Source organism: Pyrgilauda ruficollis, unplaced genomic scaffold (genome assembly GCF_017590135.1).
Source record: "Pyrgilauda ruficollis isolate IOZ18807 unplaced genomic scaffold, ASM1759013v1 scaffold97, whole genome shotgun sequence".
Taxonomy (NCBI): domain Eukaryota; kingdom Metazoa; phylum Chordata; class Aves; order Passeriformes; family Passeridae; genus Pyrgilauda; species Pyrgilauda ruficollis.
Window position 1 is genome coordinate 2,633,815 of NW_024531821.1, and position 19,819 is coordinate 2,653,633.

At 50.4% G+C, this 19,819-nt stretch overlaps 3 protein-coding genes across 9 annotated transcripts in view; 2 read left to right on the forward strand and 1 right to left on the reverse strand.

Moving 5' to 3' along the window:
- Positions 1-2,016, reverse strand: part of PWWP2A (PWWP domain containing 2A) — a 29,809-nt gene extending 27,793 nt beyond the window's left edge. For all 5 annotated transcript variants that reach the window (XM_041489896.1, XM_041489897.1, XM_041489893.1 and 2 more), the window contains exon 1: positions 1,365-2,016. In XM_041489896.1, coding sequence (XP_041345830.1) covers positions 1,365-1,978 — 614 coding nt within the window. In that variant the 5' untranslated portion in view covers positions 1,979-2,016. The remainder of the gene's footprint in view (positions 1-1,364) is intronic.
- Positions 1-19,819, forward strand: part of LOC121365583 (E3 ubiquitin/ISG15 ligase TRIM25-like) — a 430,661-nt gene that overhangs the window by 291,258 nt on the left and 119,584 nt on the right. The gene's annotated exons all lie outside the window — the stretch shown is intronic.
- FABP6 (fatty acid binding protein 6) lies at positions 17,192-19,413 on the forward strand. Of its 2 annotated transcripts, XR_005957037.1 has the most exons (3): positions 17,192-17,598; positions 18,416-19,119; positions 19,300-19,413. XR_005957037.1 is itself a non-coding variant. In XM_041489920.1 (2 exons), the coding sequence occupies exons 1-2, from the start codon at positions 17,532-17,534 to the stop codon at positions 18,646-18,648; spliced, it is 300 nt and encodes a 99-aa protein (XP_041345854.1). In that variant the 5' UTR covers positions 17,192-17,531; the 3' UTR covers positions 18,649-19,367. The 2 variants fall into 2 exon arrangements, 1 of the variants encoding a protein (XP_041345854.1); XM_041489920.1 differs by having other exon boundaries at positions 18,416-19,367.

The following is a 19,819-nucleotide window of genomic DNA, read 5'->3' on the forward strand; positions in this document are numbered from 1 at the left end:
CACCAACAATATTAATATTCCAGGAAGTTGCTGAACAGCTACTAACAACATAAAAGGAGTGATAAAAGACATATGTCCACACACAGCTTAAATCTGGGGGAGAAAAGTGCTGCATACTTTGCATACCGATTATTTTAAATAATAACCTTGATTAAATATCACTTTTCTCTCATGAACTTGCAAAGTCCTTACACTGCCCGGATCTGAGAAGCTGTTTCACCCCACAAGTGGCTGGAGTTTTGCTCAGCATTTCACACCTCATCAAGTGACAGACTGAAAACGTCACTCCATGGCATTATCCAAAACCTGGGGGTCACACAAGTTTGCCTTTTGAGTCAAACCCAACCACGCACTGAGACCCACGCCAGAAGAGCCACGATCTCCCTTTTAGGGAGCACTAACAATATTAATATTCCAGGAAGTTGCTGAACAGCTACTAACAACATAAAAGGAGTGATAAAAGACATATGTCCACACACAGCTTAAATCTGGGGGAGAAAAGTGCTGCATACTTTGCATACCGATTATTTTAAATAATAACCTTGATTAAATATCACTTTTCTCTCATGAACTTGCAAAGTCCTTACACGTCTAGGAAAAAAACCCACTATGACGAAGAAGTATTTTCACCTGCTGATAGAACCTAGATTGTTTGTAAGATACCATGATTTCTGGTGTCCCAAGAGCTTCTCTCTATTGAAAGGCAGTGAAAAAAGCAAACCCCAAACCCCGTTGTCTGATAAGTTATTCAGAGATACATAAAAATCCTCCCGTACACAAGGATATTTAAGAACCATGAAACTTCACCCCGTTCATTGCAATCAGTACTAATTAACAACTGCAACAGCCTAGCTGGAAAACCATTATTCTGGAAAAGAGTATGTACTGAAAAAGAAGGTTACCTAGGCAATGTCAGCCCGAAGGAACAGGGCAATCAGAGCTCTGACTGTACAAAGAGGGGAACACGGCCAAGCCCGGGGCTCGGGGGCTGCTCCCGGCACACGGCGATGCTGCCGGAGCCCCGGCCAAGCCCAGAGGCTGTGCCCATGTGCTCGCCCCTCTCGCGGCTCTCCCGTTTGCCATTCCCCGGGCGGGAGGGACCCTGCCCACCCCCGGCTGGAAGGGTCGAGGAGGAGGAAGAGGAGGAAGAGGATGCCCGGGAGCTGCGGCTCCGCTGCCCGGGGAGGACGGGGGGCAGGAGGAGCTGCGTGGCCCGAGCAGGGCTGGGACGGGAGGGAAGGGAAGCTGCAGAGCCCACGAGGCTCCCGGCGGGGCCGCCCCCATCCCGCCCCCGGCGGCTCCGGGAGCGCTCCCGGGCTCGGCGCTGGGTGGGGGCTCGGGCTCGGCTCCCCCCGAGCTCTCACCTTTTCGAGAGGTCCATGAGGACCCCGGAAAAAAGCTTCTCTCCCAGCCGGAACGAGACCACCAGGGCGTCCTCGATGATGTGGTCCAGGGTGACCCGCACCTCGGAGCCGGGCAGCAGCGCCGGCACCTCCGCCTCCCCTGCGCCCGGGGCCGCGGGCACGGCCGGCTCGGGCTCCACCGCGGCGGCGGCGGCAGCATCCGGCTCCTCCTCCTCCGGCCGGGGCGGCTCCTCCCCGGGCCCCGCGGAGCCCCCGGCAGCCGGCGGGCAGGGCTGCGGCGGCTCCGAGCAGCCCGGGCTGGGCGCTGCGCGGGGCTCGGCCCGCGGCGATTCCACCCCCGGGCTGCGCGGCGGCTCCTCCGTCCTTCCCGCGTCCGGCTCGCGAGTCCCGCCGGGGCTCCGGGCGCGCTGCACCGGCGGCGGCTCCTCGGCCTTGCCGCCGTCGGCCTCCTCGCCATCCGGCACCGCCGACTCCACGGCCTCGCTGACGGCGGGTAGAGGGTCCGCGCCGGCCTCGCTACCCGGGATCGGCTCCATCTCGGGCTCGGCCTCGCCGGCCCCGCCGTCCCCCGGCACCGCCGCAGTCGCCGCCGCCTCCGCAGCCATGGCCGCCATTTTCTCCGCCGCCTCCCTCCAGCAGCGGGAGCGACGGCCACGGCCCGCGGGGAGGGAGAGCCCGCCCCCCGCGCCCGCAGACGGCGTCCTATTGGCGGGCGCGCCGCAATGCTGCACTTCTATTGGACAGCGCACCTGTCCATCCAGCCCCGCGGGAACTTCTCGTTGGCCAGCGGGGGCTTCATTCAGTGCAGAGCCGGGAAGGGGAAGAGGGGGCGTGGCTTAATGCTTTATAGGCCACAGGGGAGGGGGTGGGTGGGGCTGCTCCGGCTGCTCCGCCATCTGATTGGTGGAGGGAGGCGTCGCTTCCGAGGGAGGCCGATGATTGGCGGCGCTAAGTGTCTGTCGCGGGGCGGGAGGGGGGGCCGGGGGGGGAGCGCGAGGGGGAAGATGGCGAAGGCGGGAGGGCGGCCATGGGGGACGGGTCGCCCCTCAGGGGGATCACGTCGCTCCTCAGCGTGGTCAGGTCACCCCCCGTGGGATCGCCCTGGTGCGGCTCTCCCCGGGGCGCAGCCCGGCGCTGACAGTACGTTGTGCAGTGCGGGCAGGAGATCCGCTGGACCCCGTGCTCCCCGAGGGGTGACACTGAGGAGAGGAGAGATCGGGTTGGAAGGGAGCCACAGGATCATCCAGTTCAACCCCTGGCCCTGCACAGACACCCCAACAACCCCACCCTGGGATCTCTGAGCGCTGTCCGAACCCTCCTGGAGCTCTGGCAGCCTCAGGCTGTGCCCATCCCTGCGGAGCCTGGGCAGTGCCCAGCACCTCTGGGGAAGAACCTTTCCCAAAATCCACCCTGAACTCCCCTGGCCCAGCCCCAGCCCTTCCCTGGCCCTGCCCCCGGTCACACAGATCAGTGTCTGACCCTCCTGCTGCCCTCACCTGATGCGGGGAAGGCAGAGGAACTGCTGCCTTTTGTGAGCTAAATCGGCATTTTAAAGCGTTAAGCACCACGAATTAGGCACACCAGGCGGCAATGCAGGGTCGGGAGGGAGAACGGCAGCGAGTGATTTCCTCCCGCCGCAGCTGCTGCCCCAAGGCCGGCCGGCCCTGGGCGCTCCGGGGCAGCGCTCCGGCTCTGCCCTCAGGGCACTCGGACCCAGCCGGGGTTCACCAGAGCCGGCCCCAGACACCTTCAGGCACGGGGGGAGGCCAGAGGGGCCCTGGCCTTGGCTACAGAGCAGAGCGGTTTATCCTGTGGGGGTATTTCCATTCTGTGCGCCCAGGACGCTCAGTCCCTTCCCTGTGGTTGCTGAGCAGGGAACGGGGCCGTAAATCCTGAGCCTACAAGAAATTCCCGACTAACACAGAAAGAAACTAAAACTACTCAGCCCTGGAGCTGATGGGATGCTCGGATCCAGCAGCTCAGCCCAGCAGGCTCTTTGTTATGTTAAGCTCGGGTTTATGTAAAGGATGGGCATCAAATGGAAGATTTCTCCCTGCAAGTCTTCTGCTGGAACGCACCTTTTCAGCAGGTGTTGCTCGTGGAAGACATTCAAACGCAAATTGTTGTGGTTTAGATCCCATGGAGTCGCCAGCAATTCCTGTGCTCCATAGGGAACAGAGTGGGTGTATGGCTTGTTCTCTGCTTCACTGCAGTAACAGCAGATTCTGTGCTTGACCCTACTGAGGGATCAAAATAAAACATAAACGGCTCCTTTGAATGTTGAAAGGTGCTGCGTGTGCTTTTAAAAAGAGGTAAGTCAGGACATTTATATCCCAGAATAATGCCACGCAGAAATACTGTACCATAGGTAACTCTAAAATTCAACCTCACCAACACAGGCATGTGGATGCAGGATGGAACTCGTAAATTTAACAACAAAGCCCTCACTATATATTTTTTTTCCATCCCAAATACCTTTGGTCACCATTTAATTTCTATTTATTTCAAATCTAACCTGTAATCTCCTTAAGACAGGATTTGCTGTACAGAGACTGGTCTGCAGAGTGATTGCATGGTTGGAGTCTTTTTTTCTATCCTGGAACCTTTAGAAACTGCCAAAATAAAACTAATTAAGTTAATGAAACAGATTGCACTACCACACTCTCTGTAGATTAAAACAAGTCTCTCTGTGTTCAGCAAGTGGCAGGAAGGACAGAAATGGAGAGAAGAAACTATAAATTACAGAGAGGAACGAAGACAATCGGAGGGAATAAAACAATTAAAATGAAGGCAGGAAAAATGCCGAGCCTCATAAAGATGTGTTGCAGTAAATTGTTGGGATGGGCAGCGGGGGAAGCTGAGTTTGGGTGGAGAGAGTGAGGGGATGTGGGGAAGCAGCAGATCCAGCTGGAGCCTGGTACCCACGGGAAGGGAATTGTTTGTGTGGGACATGAGGAACCTGTAGACTCAGCGTTAGTGGAATTGATTAGTTCTGTCATGAAACTCCACTCTGGAAGTGTGAACAGTCCCAGCAGGTCTGAGCACTTCAGGTGATAACTAATGGAGTGGGGTGTGGAGTTTTTAGGTGCTGGGCAGCGGGAGCATCACTCTGGGCATCCAGATCCCAGGAAGCGCGGTGCCATGGAAAAGCACTGCCCAGTGCAGGGCTTTAAGGAGCAGTGCTCAGAAATGGGCAGTAACCAGGCTTCCAGAGAGGCCAAACCCGCGACTGCAGCTTCCCTCAGCTCCTTGGCTGTGTCAGCAGGCTCCACAAGGAGCTGGCCCGGGAACTGCCCAGTGGAATTCGTGGTGCTGCTGGTGTCCCAGGGGCTGGAGGGGTGTCCTGAGCTGTCCTTGCTGCAGCTGATCCCTCTCAGTGTGGGCACACAGCGCCCTGGAGGAGCGTGTGGATTTACAGGGACAGCTTGGCTTGGTGGGACAGCACATCCCTGTCCCGATACCCGCACTGGGGTGGAGGAACTTTAGAGAGGAGGTTCTCAGCCTGCAGTTCCAGCAGCCCCACTGAGGCTTTGGGACTCCCCACGTTCCAGGTTGAGGTTTGTATCCTATATCCTCACTGCAGCCTTTGCAGGCTCTGCTCAGGGACACACAGCTCTGCTGCCCTGCTCAATCCCAGCTGCAGTCACGGTGGCTTCCTGAGCTTGCTTCCTGTGACCCTGGGCAGGGCCACCAAACCCTCCCCGAGTCAGGTTTAGCGTTCACAGCTTCACACAGTGCTAATAAATCCACCAGTCAGCGTTCTCTAGGCATGATCTGCTGGTGGGGAATGTTCAAGGCTTTCTAAGTCAAAAAGTGTAACCAGTGAAAACAACTGTACGTGAGCAATGCAGAGGGATACAGGAAAATAAACTAAATGTAAATCTGGGTCTTGGTTGTGTGCTGCAAACTTACTGCTCCTCTAACAGATTGGGAAAGTAATGCTCTTCCAACAATTGTTAATTATATTTAAGCTGGATTGAAATTTGTTAGTGAATTATTACAGAAAGTTAGTTTGGGGTGAGAAAATCATCAGTCCTTCCTGTAATGTTGGTAACTGATTTCTGTAGCCCTATGAACACGGAGCTCATTTTGTTGGGTTTAGGGATGAGCATTAAAGGATTTGGGAAACCTCACTGCGCTCTCACGTGCCCCAGAATTCTGCCCTGCAATCTGAAAAGTCAATTATGTGCTGCATTTCTTGTGAACAAGAGATGAAGTCAATGAGTGGGGCTTAATCTAATGTCCATATGGAGAATTGATTGAAAGAGATTTCCAGAGCTGGGGTTGTTTTAACGATGGTAATTGCGAGCCCTTGGGGTGAAGGACTGGCACTGTCTCCCTGCTGAGACCTCACTTGGTAATTGTAAGGAAATGGAGTCTGAAGGCACTTCCTGCCTTGTCTCCTCCTCTGGCTGGTTCCTGCCTTCTTCTGCAGCCCCTGCAGCTGCAGGTGCTGCTGGCAGCCACACTCTATCTCCGTGGATTTCCCCATTCAGAGAAAATGGGCATCATCACTGCAGCCAGGACAGATGGGGAGGCCAAACTCAGCTGTGGGCAAGGCTGCTTGGTAATTAATAGGGAATTTCTCATTAAAGTCTTCTGAGAAATTACAGAAGTCTCTTTAGCCATAAATATGTCAGAGCAACTTTTTTAGTTCCTGGTGGTGTTTCTGAGGTTATTCTATGTCTGCAGCCAAGCCCTGTTCACACCAAGAGTGCCCAACTGGTGAGGTGTGACCTTTCCTCACTGTGGTCCCTGGAGATGCATCCTATTTCAAATAGGAATAGCAGGAAGGGTAGAACACCTTAATTAGAGGAGGGGGAATCCTCCACAGTCTGTTCTCATCTGGGTTGGTTGCTGACAGAGCTCAAGGGGACAGGACAATGGAGGAAATGGAATTGACTGGGAATCATTTGGATCCTTTGTACTTCTGAGCTGGAGGAGCAGCTGCCAACTGCCTGTGTCACTGTGTCCTTCTCTTTGGCACTTACGTGGAGCCTCAGCTCTGCTGGCTGTGAAAAATGGACAATAACATTTCATTCACACAAGAGTGATGTGGTTTAATTATAGTGAAGGTTTAAAAACAACTTGAGGATGAAGTGCTGTGTAAGTGCTGAATGTTACCCTTGACAATGACACAGGGACCAGAAAATTGGTCTTTCAGATGCATCAAGTTATTCCATAAATTACAAACTAATTTCTCTCCTTAAATGAAGAGTTACTGAGACATTCAGCTTTCTTGCTAATTGTTTGACTTCAACAATTGCATGGATTTCAGTAAATTGACTGGTGGAGACAAATGTGTTTTCCAGCTCGACATTGTGTGACATCCAACAACTGGAAATGGACTGGCTGCAGAGCAGAGCCCAGCACTGCAGGTGGTCCCTAAAAGAGAGCAAAATTTGTGCTGGGATTTTCTAGGGAGATTTCAAAAGGGCCTGTACCAGGCTGTCCCTCCTGAGGGCAGCTTGCCTTCGTGGTTTACCTGAGTAAAAGCAAGTAACTCTCGTCTCACATCCTTGTCTGCTTTTCCATGTCACTCAGAACTTGTAGGTGTTGTACCTGGGTCTTGCTGGGAGCTCAGTCTGTGGTGGAGGCACTGCAGGGTTCCACACTCCCCTGGTCCCTCTGCCTCTCTCGTGGCACTTTCAAAGCCCTTCCAAAGGCAGGGGTGGGACATAAATGACAATGCAGTCAAGTTATTTAAATCGTGCTTAAAAATCAAAAGTATTGAAAGCTCAGCTTTGCCATGCAGTTTGTCTTTCAGTCAAAACCCAAGGAAACCAACCCAAAAAATAAGTCCCACCTCTTACTGAGGTCTGCAGCTCTCTTAAGTGGGGTGGGAGCAAAGTGCTGTCATCACAGGCAAGGATTTTCAGCTTTCCGATTTTGAAAGTAGACCTTGGACTGTGTGTCCCTGTCTGCTTTGTGTATTTTTGCATTCTGGATAGAAATAATGAAGGGGCCCTGGTGATGAATAAAAATTACAGGTTTGTTATTGCTTTAAAATATCACAGGGGTTGAGGGGGAATGTGTAAGGAAATTCTCTCCCAGACTGCTCTCAGTCAGTGTTTTAGCTTGTGTTCTCTTACAGACCTTTCTTCTTGTCTTTGCCTCATCTTCTGGTTTCTTGTGGGCTTGGAACCTCTTGTACCAAGTGTATTTCAAGCAAGAGATGTCTCCCTGTATTTTATGGATATTCTCTCACCCTTTCCTCATCCAATTCCAAGTAGGATCAATTCATGGAGTGCCCAGGCTCAGCCTGAATTCCTGTCAGAGCTCACCTGCAAATCCCAGCTTGGTCCTTTGCAAGTCACTTCCTTTGGTAAAGGCAGGTCAATTTTTAATTTCTCCTCCCAGGTAATCCTGTACATGCTGACTTTGAGCAACACCATTTGCAAGGGGCTTGCACATCAAGAGAAAGAATTCTTCACACCAAGAGCTTGCTCTGTTGCCTTTCCAGGATTGTCAATGGTTGGAAATTGTGTTGGCCTCATTCAGAGACTCTCTTTAACTCAGGCCAGGGAAAAAACATCCCATCACCTCCAGAACAAAAGAGGCTGTGGCTCTGATACTGGAATCAATGAAGCACTGGGATTTGTGGTGGCAGGGTGGGTGATTGGCAGCTGCTCCACAAAGCCCTGGCAGAGATGATTGACATGAGAGATTTGATAAGGACACGTGGTGATCTGTGCAAAAAGACAGTAAATGTTGTTTGTCCAGGAGTTTTGGGGAGTGTAGAGCTGGACTGATGCAATCAGAATGGGAACTCTCAAAAATCCTTTTCCTTGGTCCTGTCACAGACAAGTCCACAAAATGACAAATGCCAGCAATGAGAACATCTCTGTCAGGGGTCATTCAGCTGTGACTCTTGTACATCTGTCTGTTAGCAGCTCCAAAGGCAGAAGATGAATGCAATTAGAACAAATTTTGATGATTTGCAGAGCATTGTTTGTGCTTTTCACTGCATTCCCTGGGACCAGGGGCTGGTCTTGCCTTTGACCCTCTTTCTAGAGCTGGCCCAGTGAAACTGTCCCCACTCACCCTTCAGCAAATAACAAAAAGAAAAATGCAAGCCTTCAACAACTGTGTCACCACCCTCTGAGGAAATGTTGGTGTAGCCAATATTTCTCTCTATTGCCCTAATCTAATCCTCCATGTGGGGCTTATCACAGAGCAGGGCCCGAGCTGCTGTGCCCAGGATGTGCTGCTGCAGCTGGATAATACTTAATTCTTAACAGTTCTTTCCCCACTGCTGCTGAAACCACCGTGCTGAGCAGCACAAACTCTGCTGGCAAAAGGTACCTTTGCCAGCTTACATTTATTTCTGTTCACTGGAACAACTGGCTGGAAGTGTGTGGTTGTTTCTCTTGGGTGTAGGCAAAGTTAGGCTTCCAAAACCCTGAGAAATGCTCTAAAAAAATGCATGTTCCAGGCACAGTTCATTCTAGTTTAGAAAATACAGAAATGAAACCACAACAGAGGTACTGGATGCTGAAAAGGAAGCACCCAGTAATGGCTGCTCTGCTGCAAGATTGTAGGCTTCCTCTGTTTAGGCTCAGCCTAACTCCTGGAATAAAAGGGGATGGAAAACTGTAAGGGAAAAAAAATTAACTGTACCCATGCCATTGTATTTGTTCTGAGGAAAAGATTGAGGATTACAGCCTCTGTTTGCAAGCCATCTGCCCTTCACCCAGGGCTCCTCCCTCGTGTCTGGAGTTCTGCACTCTGGATAAGGCACAGCAGAGCCCCTGGCACGGGCATTGCCCTGCTGCCCTGGCACCTGGGCTTTGCTGAGCCTCAGTCTAGGGCATGTCTGGGGTGCTCTGTTTGTTCTGAGATCTGGAATTTCATGCTGCACCCTTCAAGGGACTCAATTCTGTAGGAAATTCTCTTGGTGAATCACACAATGCAAGGTGAGGGACTGGGCCCAAAATAATTACGAGGATTAAATCAAGTTATCCCTTAATGAGAATGGAGAAGTCTCAGTCAGGATTCTGCATAAAAGCAGCCAAACACATCCCCAGTGCAGGAAGGAACAGGGGAGGAAGGAGAAAACCTCCTGTCCTCTCTGAGACGAAGGAGGAAAGATGTAAAAAACAGTGCTGTTTAAAATTTGGTAAATAGAATATAATCAGTCCTCACAAAGCATCCTCTGTGCTCATCTGTGCTTGCAGGCACAGAACAGACTTGGCAACTGTCTCCTGCATGAAATAGGAAAGGTTTAAATGCCTGTGTAAGCTCTTCAAACAAAACAGCTCTCTGCAGTTAAAGCACTGTTCTCTAGGACATTGGGAAATGTGGAACAGTTTCTCTGGGTGTTCACCGGGGGTTTCTAGCCCTGTGTGAGTGGGGTTTGGAAATGTGTTTCTCTGTGGTACAGGGAATTTTTTGTCATTGCAAAGGGTTTTCCTCTAGGGGATAAATTTAATATAAAAGGGATTCCTGATACTCATGATATTTTCCCCTCAGAATGAAATCAAACTGGCTGGTGGATGCAGGCTTGGACCAGCGACAGAGCAGATGAATCCTCTTCTGCCTGCAGACTGGAGGCAGGAACACTTTGTCACATCAGTAGTTACAATTTGACTTTAGTTTTGCTTTTTCTCCACCAATCTCAATTTGGTTTGAATTTCTGAAGTCACCCGGGGTGAGTCAGCTGTGGTCAGGCCAGAGGAAGTTCTTGAATCATTCCCAAATGAGGGAAAACATGAGTCAGTTCCGAGGGCTCAGCAGGCTGGGATACAAAGCACTGCAGATCTTTCCAGGTTCAGGGGAGAGAAGGAGCCCAGGCTGGAGGTGTTGGGTTGCAGGGCTCTGCTGGCTGCAGGACTGAGAGCTGGGGATGTGTTTTCCACAGGGAGGACACAATTCCTGGCACTCGGGAGCGCTCCTGCTGCAGCTGGAGCAGCTGGGGGCACAGATTGCAATTAATGCCAGTGCTTCCCCCAGAGTCCTGGGAAATCTGTGCTCCTGGCAGGGAGCACTCACTGCCCAGCACCGAGGGAAAAGCTCTCCTGCAGGGCTTCACCACCACAGTGACACAGCAGAAGTCCTGTTTAAATGTGCCTGGTTTTGGATGGTGGTGCTTGCTGTGCATCAGCACAGGCAAAGCACATTGCAGAGTCCAGAGGAGCTGCTACAGTGCAGAGCAGGCTCTGGGGCTGGGGCTACAAAACCAGGTGAAAAATCCTCTTATTAAGGCAGAACCTCAGTGATAATTTTAATTTACAGCCAGGAATGTGCCAAGGCAAATCCCTTTCTTTGAGCTGCTCTCTCCTATTCGTAGCCCATTGCTGCTGCCTCATTACCCCCCTGGCCTCTGGTGGGGCAGTAAATCTGGAGGCCTAATGGTGCACTGGGCCCTTGGAGGACAGCCCTGCCTTTTCAAATATTCATTTCTATGCGGATCAGGGATGTCCCAGTCTGGCTGTAATCAGGGGAAGAGGGAAGGAGACAAATAATCACTGAACATGACTGTTTGGGGAGCAATTCCTGTCAAAAAAACAATCAGCAGCAGAGGTGGATGCGAGCTGGCCTTGCAGCCCCAAGCACAAGGAGTGATGGGAGCCTGTTTGATCCCCATAAACTCTGATTTGCTTCTTCCTTCACCCCCAGCCAGCTGCTTCCCTCGGCTGGGCTGAAATGCCAGTTGTTGTCTGGGAGCAGGGAAAGGTGCCAGGCTGGGGGAGCTGCCCTTCTTTGTGCAGACCCTGCTGCAGGAGCTCCAGCCCTGCCCTGCACAGGGCACTGGGCACAGCACCCTGCAGGGCACCCCAGCCCCAGGATGTTCTTGTTTCTGCAGGAGGTGCCAGTTGGGGCAGGGGTTGCAGGGCTGGAGCAGCAGCACAGCCCTCCTCCAGCTCAGAGCCTGGGTTACTCCAGGTGGAACAGACCTCTGGGCCATGAAATCAGTTTGCAGCAGGTTTGCAGCCCCTGGGATTTGAGCTGATCCCAGACTGATCTGACCCAGCTTAAGGAGCAGTCAGCAGGAGTCATGGTGCCACTAATCCTGATTTAAATGGGAGTCAGAGCAGGCCTTGGATTCCACATCTCCAGAGCGATTCCTTGTGCCATCCAGACCTCATCAAAGTGTCCTGGGGAAAATGATTTTAACCCAGCTGTTGTGCTGTGTGTTGGCACAGGAACCCGGGGCTCAGGGTGACTGAGGTGTGAGCTCCCAGAACATCCCCCTGTGCTCAGTCCTGGGCTTTATTCAGAGGGACAGCTCCAGGCTGGGCTTTTCTTTTTATTGTCAGGATAACAGCACTAGTAAGGGTGTGTCCATCCCTTCACCCTCAGTGGGTAAACTTTACAGTTTTCCTTGAGGAGGGATATTTAAACATTCATATGGTAATGAAGAAAAGAACCCAACCATACAAAATTTATATAAACTCATTTCTGGCCCTGTGTGAAAAAGTATTCCAGAGGCCACAGAACTGCAGGGCTGGCTCAGGCAGGCAGTGTCACAGAGAGCTCTTTCTCTTTAATTTTTTATTTGGATCCTCTCTGTATGTAGGTCACAATGACTTAAAAGAGCAGGCACTGACCAGACAAAACCAAACCTCTCAGAACAAAGCCATTGTTGCAGGAGGAGGATTTTTTCTCAGACAAGACCCTAAATCAGCACTGAAGGATTGCAAATTCCCTGGGATTGCCACTCCCAGCATGGGCAGAGCTGCAGCCCCGTGTGCTCTGCTGGGGAGGGCTGGAGCTGCTCCCTGGGCCTGGTGCTGGGCTGACCCACGGAATCCATCCTGGCTGGGCCCCCTGCCTCAGGAGCACAGGAGGGATGGGCAGCCTCTCCCTGCAGCTCCCACCCCTGTGAGCATCACTCCATGGCCAGCGCCACTGCAGGGATTCATTCCCTGCTTCCCTGGGGGAATTCCTCCTTCCTGCAGGGACACACAGCCCAAACACCTTCCCTGAGCTGCTCTTGCAGGGACACAGAGCCCAAACACCCTCCCTGAGCTGCTCTTGCAGGGACACACACAGCCCAAACACCTTCCCTGAGCTGCTCTTGCAGGGACACACACAGCCCAAACACCTTCCCTGAGCTGCTCTTGCAGGGACACACAGCCCAAACACCTTCCCTGAGCTGCTCTCCAGCTTTGGGGAGGGGAGGGAGAACAGATCCTGGGTTTGGCCCTGGCTCAGCCTGGTGCCAGCACAGAACAGCAGGGAGGACCAATAACCTGCGAGGTTTTGTTTTGGGAGAGCAGGGGGAGGAAGCCAAAGGTTGGTGCTCAGGAGGTTCAAATGCTCTTTGAGTCTTAGTGAGCCCTGGCTTGCAAACAGTGCTGGGTGCCAACAGTGCAGATAAAAATCCCCCAAAGCCCAGATCTAAACAGGCCCTGAGTACAGATCACAGGTAGAAAAGCTCTGTAGAAATGCAGATTAAAACACAGCAGATCCCACTTCAGCTTCAAAATCCTTGCTGTGCCCCGAAACTTTGCATCAGGGGGTTGCAAATGGAGGATCTTCAGGGTCCTTCCAACCCAAACCAGTCTGTGATCCTTTTTTTGTAAATGTGACAAAACCCCCAGTTCTGACGCAGACAGAGCTGAGGTATTTTGGTTTCTTTACCTCTCCTGCCTTTTAGGACAGAGCTGCAGCTTTGCCCCTGGAATTCCCAGGGCAGGGCTCAGCAGCACGGAGCTGGCACTGGATGGTGCTGTGGCCCAGCACAGGTGAGCTCACCTGGCTGCCAGACAAATCCTGCTGCTCCTGGAACCACCAGGGGAGCCACAGGGACAGCCAGGATCCTGCGTTACTCCTGGCTGCAAATTCTTTTCAAAAGCAGATTTTGCAAGAGCATTTTGTGCCCAAGGAAGCAGAATTTTGGGAAGTTGGCATCTACCCAGTCTCTGAGTTTTTAAGCACCCTGAGAGTGACCTGTGCATGTTACCAGTCTGAGCCACTGGAAAAGGTAAGTTTAGGTTAAAAATCAAGTTTTAAAAAATAAACCAATTTCAGATCACAGAATGTTCTGAGTTGGAAGGGACCCACAAGGATCATCAACTCTTAAGCCCATACAGGGACTGAACCCACAAACCTGGTGTTCTCAGCACCCTGCTCTGATCAGCTGAACCAATCTGACACTTTTTAGGGGTTTTTGGGCCCCTGATGCTTTTCCATTGTTTAAGAGGGAAACAGCTGTTGTTTGGTACTCTGGAGTAAAGCAACACTAAAGTAGAAGTTCAGATTTTGAAGTGTTTTCCAGATTTTTCTTCTGATTCTGGAAGGAATCTTTAAGAGAAATGTGGCTTATTCCAGGGTTTGAGAAAATCACAGCTGTTACCAACCCAGCCTCATTTTCCCACTTTTCCATCAATGTTGTTTGATTAATAAGAGCCAGTTTAGTGCTGAGCAACTCAGGAATAAATCAAGCTGTAGAAGAGGGACACCAGATGTAATAAAAGCAGCTCCTGGAACAAGGAGATGCAAAGATCTGCTTGGTGTGGAGGTGGGGAAGGACTAGCACGTGAAATGTGTGTATTTTCTCTGCCACAGAAGTATATTTTCTTCTCCTGATAAATGTATCCAAGGCAATATAAACAATTTCAAAGAGCTGAAAGTATGCAGCGAAATGTTGCTGTGGATCACACACATCAAAGCAGAGCTGAGGCCCAGAAGAGGCTTTCTGTGCAAAGAAAACTGGCTTTTCTTGTATTTCAAGGAAAGAAATCCTTCTCTGCTTCTCACACTCTCTCTGTCCCTGCACACTTGTCTTGGATCAACATTTTCAGTGGGGCACTTACTAAACACTGCACTGGCATAAGAAAATTCACTCAAATATTGGTTTCTCCTGGAATAATTGGAGATTATTCCAGATCTAATCCCTCTCTGGCTGGCTCCTGGGGTGGTTTGTCCCCTGCTCCAGGCAGGTGCTGCTCCACCTGAGCCCTCTCCAGGGTGAGCTGCAGGGCAAGGGAGAGCAGGAAAGGCTTCAGAGGGTGACACAGAGAGGAGGGGACTTGGGAACACCAAAAGGTCAACTGCAAAGCAGATGTGCCCTGAGAGAAAGAAAAGAGCAGTGTTTGAATTGAATGTTCCCTTTGACAGAGCTTGGGGAAGCAGAGCTGAGGGAAAGCTCTGGAACAGCAGGATTTCTCTGGGTGGGAAGCCACAGGCTGTGAGGAAATCCCAATTAGATTCCCTGGAGGATAAGCTCCATTTGGAGCTTGTTATCTGATGTGTCAGCAAGGACAAGCACACAGATATTATCAAGTAATAATTCCTTTACAACCCAGCCCATGAACTGTGTAGATAAAGGGGTGGCTTTGGGGTTTGCTCAGAAAAGTCCAGAAGAGTTGCAATGATTCCTGACTTCAGGGCTGTCAGTTATTCACTTCATTAGAACTTTATATATTTCTGTATAAGAAATCCATAGAAAGAGCAGCTTTAACTCTGATTTTTGACCAGAAGACTGCAGATAAAGCTGAATTTTATCTTCCTTTTTTAGCAACCTTTGAACTATTGTCTATATTAGACTAAAACCATTGGAGTTCAAAATATTCCACAGTGGCTTTTAATCCAAGGATGATACTTCAAAGACATCTGAGCAGTTTTGTGGGAGCCAAATTGAGAGCAGCCAAAATTAGTCTTCCTGTGCCTCTTCAGGATACACAAATCCAAACTGGCTTAACAAAATTCAAGTCTTCTGTTTTAGTTGTTAAAAATCAAGGTAGCTTTCCATTCCTGCTGTCCATCCCCATCCCATTTAACTGGATATCAGTGAATTCAACCACTGATAACATTTACTACAGGATAACTCATTAAAGGGAAGAATCCTGGAGAAAGGAGGGAATTAAATTCCCAAGAAGTTGTGGTACCAGGTACATTTTCCCCAGGTTTAGTTTTCTGTCTGTGTAATTCCCAGCCCAGACCCCAGCAGTCCCCTGAGGTTCCACCTGGACATCAGGAACACCAGAGGGATCCCAGCCCTTCCTACAGAGGCCCTGCCAGCCTGTGCAGCCTGGATGAATCCTTTGGTTGTCTTGTTTTTCTGGAAATTTCTTTTCTGGAGGCCCAGACACACTGAAGGTTCTCCTGATGGAGTGTTGTCACACAAAATAATTGAATTTTCTTTTAGTGAGCCCCCAAAATATGGGATTTTGGGGGGATCTGTGCCTTCCTGCCCTGCAGGTGTTCCTGTCTCTGAATGTCTGTGAGCTCCAGATTTTCCTGGTTTTGTCAGGCATGTCCACGTCCCCTCTGGAGCAGGGACAGGCTCTGGGCTGTGCCACCTCTGGAGCTTGGCAGGTGCATTTCCGTGCAGCCTTTGAGCTCTGCCCGAGCTGTGTAACAGTCCAGCCCCACTCTGGTGATGAATTCTCTGCTCTTTGGGGCTGGAGAGCAGCAACACCTCGGCCCAGACTAAACGGGCACTTAACGAGGCCGAGTGTAACAGGGCTCCCCTGGAATTACCCAGCACATTAAGGCCAAATGAGCTCATCCTGAATTCATTAGCAATGATTACTCTGGGTGCCAGAGGAATTAATAACCATTAGCATTTCCTAAGGAGGGCTGCCAGGCCTGGCTGCTTGGGGCTCCACAGGCTTCCCCAGCCAGTTGCATTCGAGGGAGTCATTAACTGCAGCTCTGTGGGCACTGCACAGTTCCCTCTGATATTTTCAATCCCCACTCCCAGTTCAGTTGCAATCCAGCTCTAAAAGCACTTCAAAGCCCGGCACTGCCTGGCTCAGTCGCTGCTGGAATTACCTCCCTTATCCTCGTTTTGTCTCCGAGTGAATCTCCCTGGCTTTCTGCAACTCTTCTGAAAGGTTAATAAACCTGGGAGGCTGCTGGGAGCCACCCAAGGGCAAGGGGACTCCACACACAAAAGGAATGCAAAAACGCTGTGTTATTATTTTGTGCAAGCAAATTCTCAAAGTAAAGATATCCAAGGCTTTGATTTGGCTCCTTAAAGCTCCCTCTGTTCCCAGCAGCATTTGAAGACTCGGCTGTTTTGCATATCAGAGGCAGCTGACTTGGAGGCACAGGGAATTCACTGCTCACTTTGGATGACCTTTTCCTTTGGGGATGAGCTTCCACAAGAGTTTTACTTCTCTGACAACTTACTCCTGTTCGCTGTCTCCAAATACCGCACACTTTGAATTTACACCATCCTGGTACATCAAATACAGCAAGGAGCTCTTCTGCATAGCTGCTCTTGTAACCAGCAGAACCAAATCATGGCATTATGGAATCTCCTGTCCATGTCTGTGTGGAGCTGTCAGCGTTTTTTTTGTATCTCATCATGGGCCAGCTATCAATATAATCTGATCTTTATGGACAGGGAGCATAAAAGCTCAAGTACCATTCATATAATCTGATTATCTCCTTCCTTTTACCCAGGACTGGGCTGCTTTCCTTATCCAGTTTGATCTCTGTCCCAAGGTCTCTGTAGTGTTACTCTGCCAGTGGAATTGTCCCCTGCAAGTTTAATGTGAGCAGGAGAGTTTATGGCTTGAGTTCATGGACCTCCTCCCCAAGGCTGTGCAGGTCCCTGTGGAGCAGAGCAGTGAGCACTGAGGCTTCCATGGCTGTGCCACCCTGCCCTGCTCCCTGTGCCAGTGCTGCTTTGCTCTCTACAGCTGGGGCCTCAGCACTGGGGTCCAGATGGGAAAGGAAAGTTTCCTTTCGTTGGGTTTAGCAATCTTGGGATTGCTAAATTTGATTAATTAAAAAAGTGTCAAATATGTTTTCAGGATAGTCAGAGTCATTGTACAGCCACTTTTATATCAAAAGTGCAAAGGTGGTGACATGAGTTTCCCCAGGTCCTTCTCTGCAGAGCTGAGAACTGGTGCATAGTCCGTTTTTATTTTACTTTCATTCCATCCTGAATGCAAAACCAGTGAAATCTTAAAAGCAAAAATACATAATTTTGTTAAAGTCTGCACTAAAGGAAAGCTGAGCCTTTGGCCTTGATTCCTGCTGATCTCCAGGTTATTGGCAAGGATGCACAATTGCCTGATAACCTTGATTGTCACACAGGTCGATGGCATTGCTGTGACTCAGGGGCCATAAAGCTCCATTCCCGAGGGGTGTGGGCCAGGTGGGCTGAGAGCTGGGGCTGGTCTATAAAGGCAGGGCTCAGCCCCGCTGCTCCATCCTGCTCTGGCCAGCTGCTGTTCTGCTTCCCAGGCTCATCCCAGGGGAACAATGGCATTCTCAGGCAAATACGAGTTCGAGGGTGATGAGAACTACGATGCCTTTGTGCAGAAGATTGGTGAGTCTGGCTGGGGTCAGGCACGGGGCATGGATTGGAGAAAATACTGGGGAAAGGCTGGGAGAGCTGAGATTGTTCAGCCTGGAGAGGAGAAACTTTGGGGTGACCCAGCTGTGGCCTCCCAGTGCCTGAAGGGGCTCCAGGAAAGAGGGAGAGAGACTTTATAGGAATGGAGGGACAGGACAAGGGGGAATGGATTCAAATTTGCAGGGTGTAGGTTTAGATGGGACATTGGGAAGAAATTCTTCCCTGTGAGGGTGGGGAGGCCCTGGCACAGGGTGCCCAGAGCAGCTGGGGCTGCCCCTGCATCCCTGGAATTGTCCCAGGCCAGGCTGGACAGGGCTGGGAGCAGCCTGGGACAGTGGAAGGTGTCCCTGCCATGGCAGGGGCTTGGATGATCTTTAAGCTCCCTCCCAACCCAAACTGTCCAAAGATTCCATGTGCCTCTAGTTAAAGAGCAAGAGCAAATATACAAATAAGTATGTGCAGTTAAATAGCAAAGGCCCAAGGTCCCACAGATGAAACTCCAAGCATTGCTTGTGTAGGTTAAGAAGAAGGGGATATTTTATGTACTTTGTACATTTTCCCTATGTATTGTTTCTTAAGGAAAAGAATGCAAGATTTGTTTTAGCACACATATTAATGTACCAATATCTTTCTTTACATCAGTAATTTCAACTCAGAGCTTTGATATTGTAAAAAAATTAAAAATAAGAAATGAACAACATATCAGATGCTCTGAGGACAAACACACCACTACCATCCTTCAGTTAAATTCAGCTTAGATTTGATAAACTCTGTGTTTTTGTTGTTTAAGGTCTCCCCAGTGACAAGGCTGAAATGGGAAGGAACTGCAAGATTGTGACCGAGGTGGTGCAGAACGGGAATGACTTCACGTGGACACAGCACTTCCCGGGAGGCCGCACCACCACCAACACCTTCACCGTGGGCAAGGAGGCAGACATGGAGACCATGGGAGGGAAGAAGTTCAAGGTAAATTCATGGAGCTCTTCATGTCCCCAGCCTCAGGTGGATTTGGATTTAGGGTGAAAAGCAAACCTGAGTCAGGCCTAGTGAAGGTGTCCCTGTCCATGGCAGGGGGTGGAACATGAGGGGCTCTAAGGCCCTTTCCAACCCAGACCATCCTGGGGTTCCCTGAGTCCATCATCACTGATTCCTGGGCTGCTGCCAGGACCATTTTCAGAGCTGTTAATGAGTGATGTGCAGATCTGGAACCTGCAGGAATTGGAAAATGAATAAGTGTCTGTTTAACCTGAGAACATTCAAGAACTAAAGCCCACGGATTTCAGCCCTGTGCAACACACAACCTCTGTCTCATAAACTTCCAGCACCAGGTGTGCAGGTGTTTACAGAATCTGGCAACAGAAATTCCAGCAAACCCAGCAACATGAACCCCTTTCTCTCCTACAGGCAACTGTCAAAATGGAAGATGGGAAACTTGTAGCTGATTTCCCCAACTACCGCCACACTGCAGAGATCTGTGGGGGGAAGCTGGTAGAGGTGAGTGCTCAAAGATCCAGAGTAGTTCATAAAAAATAAAGAGAATCCCCAGCATTTGAAATTTAGGAAAAAATCTTAAGCAAAGGAGAGGTCCTGAGCCAACCCCAGGGCTGTTCCCCTGGGACTCTGGGGCTCTGATTACACTGCTCAACCAAATTTTTGGGTTGTTCTTTGTTCCAGATTTCTACTTCTTCTGGTGTAGTCTACAAAAGGACCAGCAAGAAGATTGCCTAAGGCAGCAAGGCCAGTCTCTTCCACTGCATTGAAAGCCAACAATAAAATAAATGAAATACAGTTCTGTCTTCATCTCTTTCTTGACTTTACAAACATCATCATGTTAATGCTGACCCCATTCCTAAATATCTGATAGGGGTGGAACCAGATGAGATTTAAGGTCCCTCCCAACCAAACCCTTCTTTGACTCTGATTCTCTGCTCTGAGGGACACCAGTGGTGCTCAGAGCACCACTTTGTGCCCTGAGAGGAGCCCTGAGCCTTAAAAACAAGACCTTTTAATCACTTCCTGTGCAGACCAGATGCCTTTGGTGTTAGAGCTGCCTTGATGGGGCTGGGAGGGACTTTTACAACTCCAGCTGACAAATTCCTGACTCTTTTTGGCTGGCAAAGCCCAATTCCATTAACAAGGAGTGTGCTGGGCTGTGGGGGAGGAGGCCCAGTGACACAATCTCCAGCATCAGTGG

What these genes read in the sequence shown, in the direction of transcription:
- FABP6 (XM_041489920.1), top strand. Translation starts at nt 17,532, where the DNA reads ATGGCATTCTCAGGCAAATACGAGTTCGAGGGTGATGAGAACTACGAT. An exon ending in TGCCTTTGTGCAGAAGATTG is followed by an intron (nt 17,599 to 18,415) that starts GTGAGTCTGGCT and finishes TTGTTGTTTAAG; the next exon opens with GTCTCCCCAGTGACAAGGCT.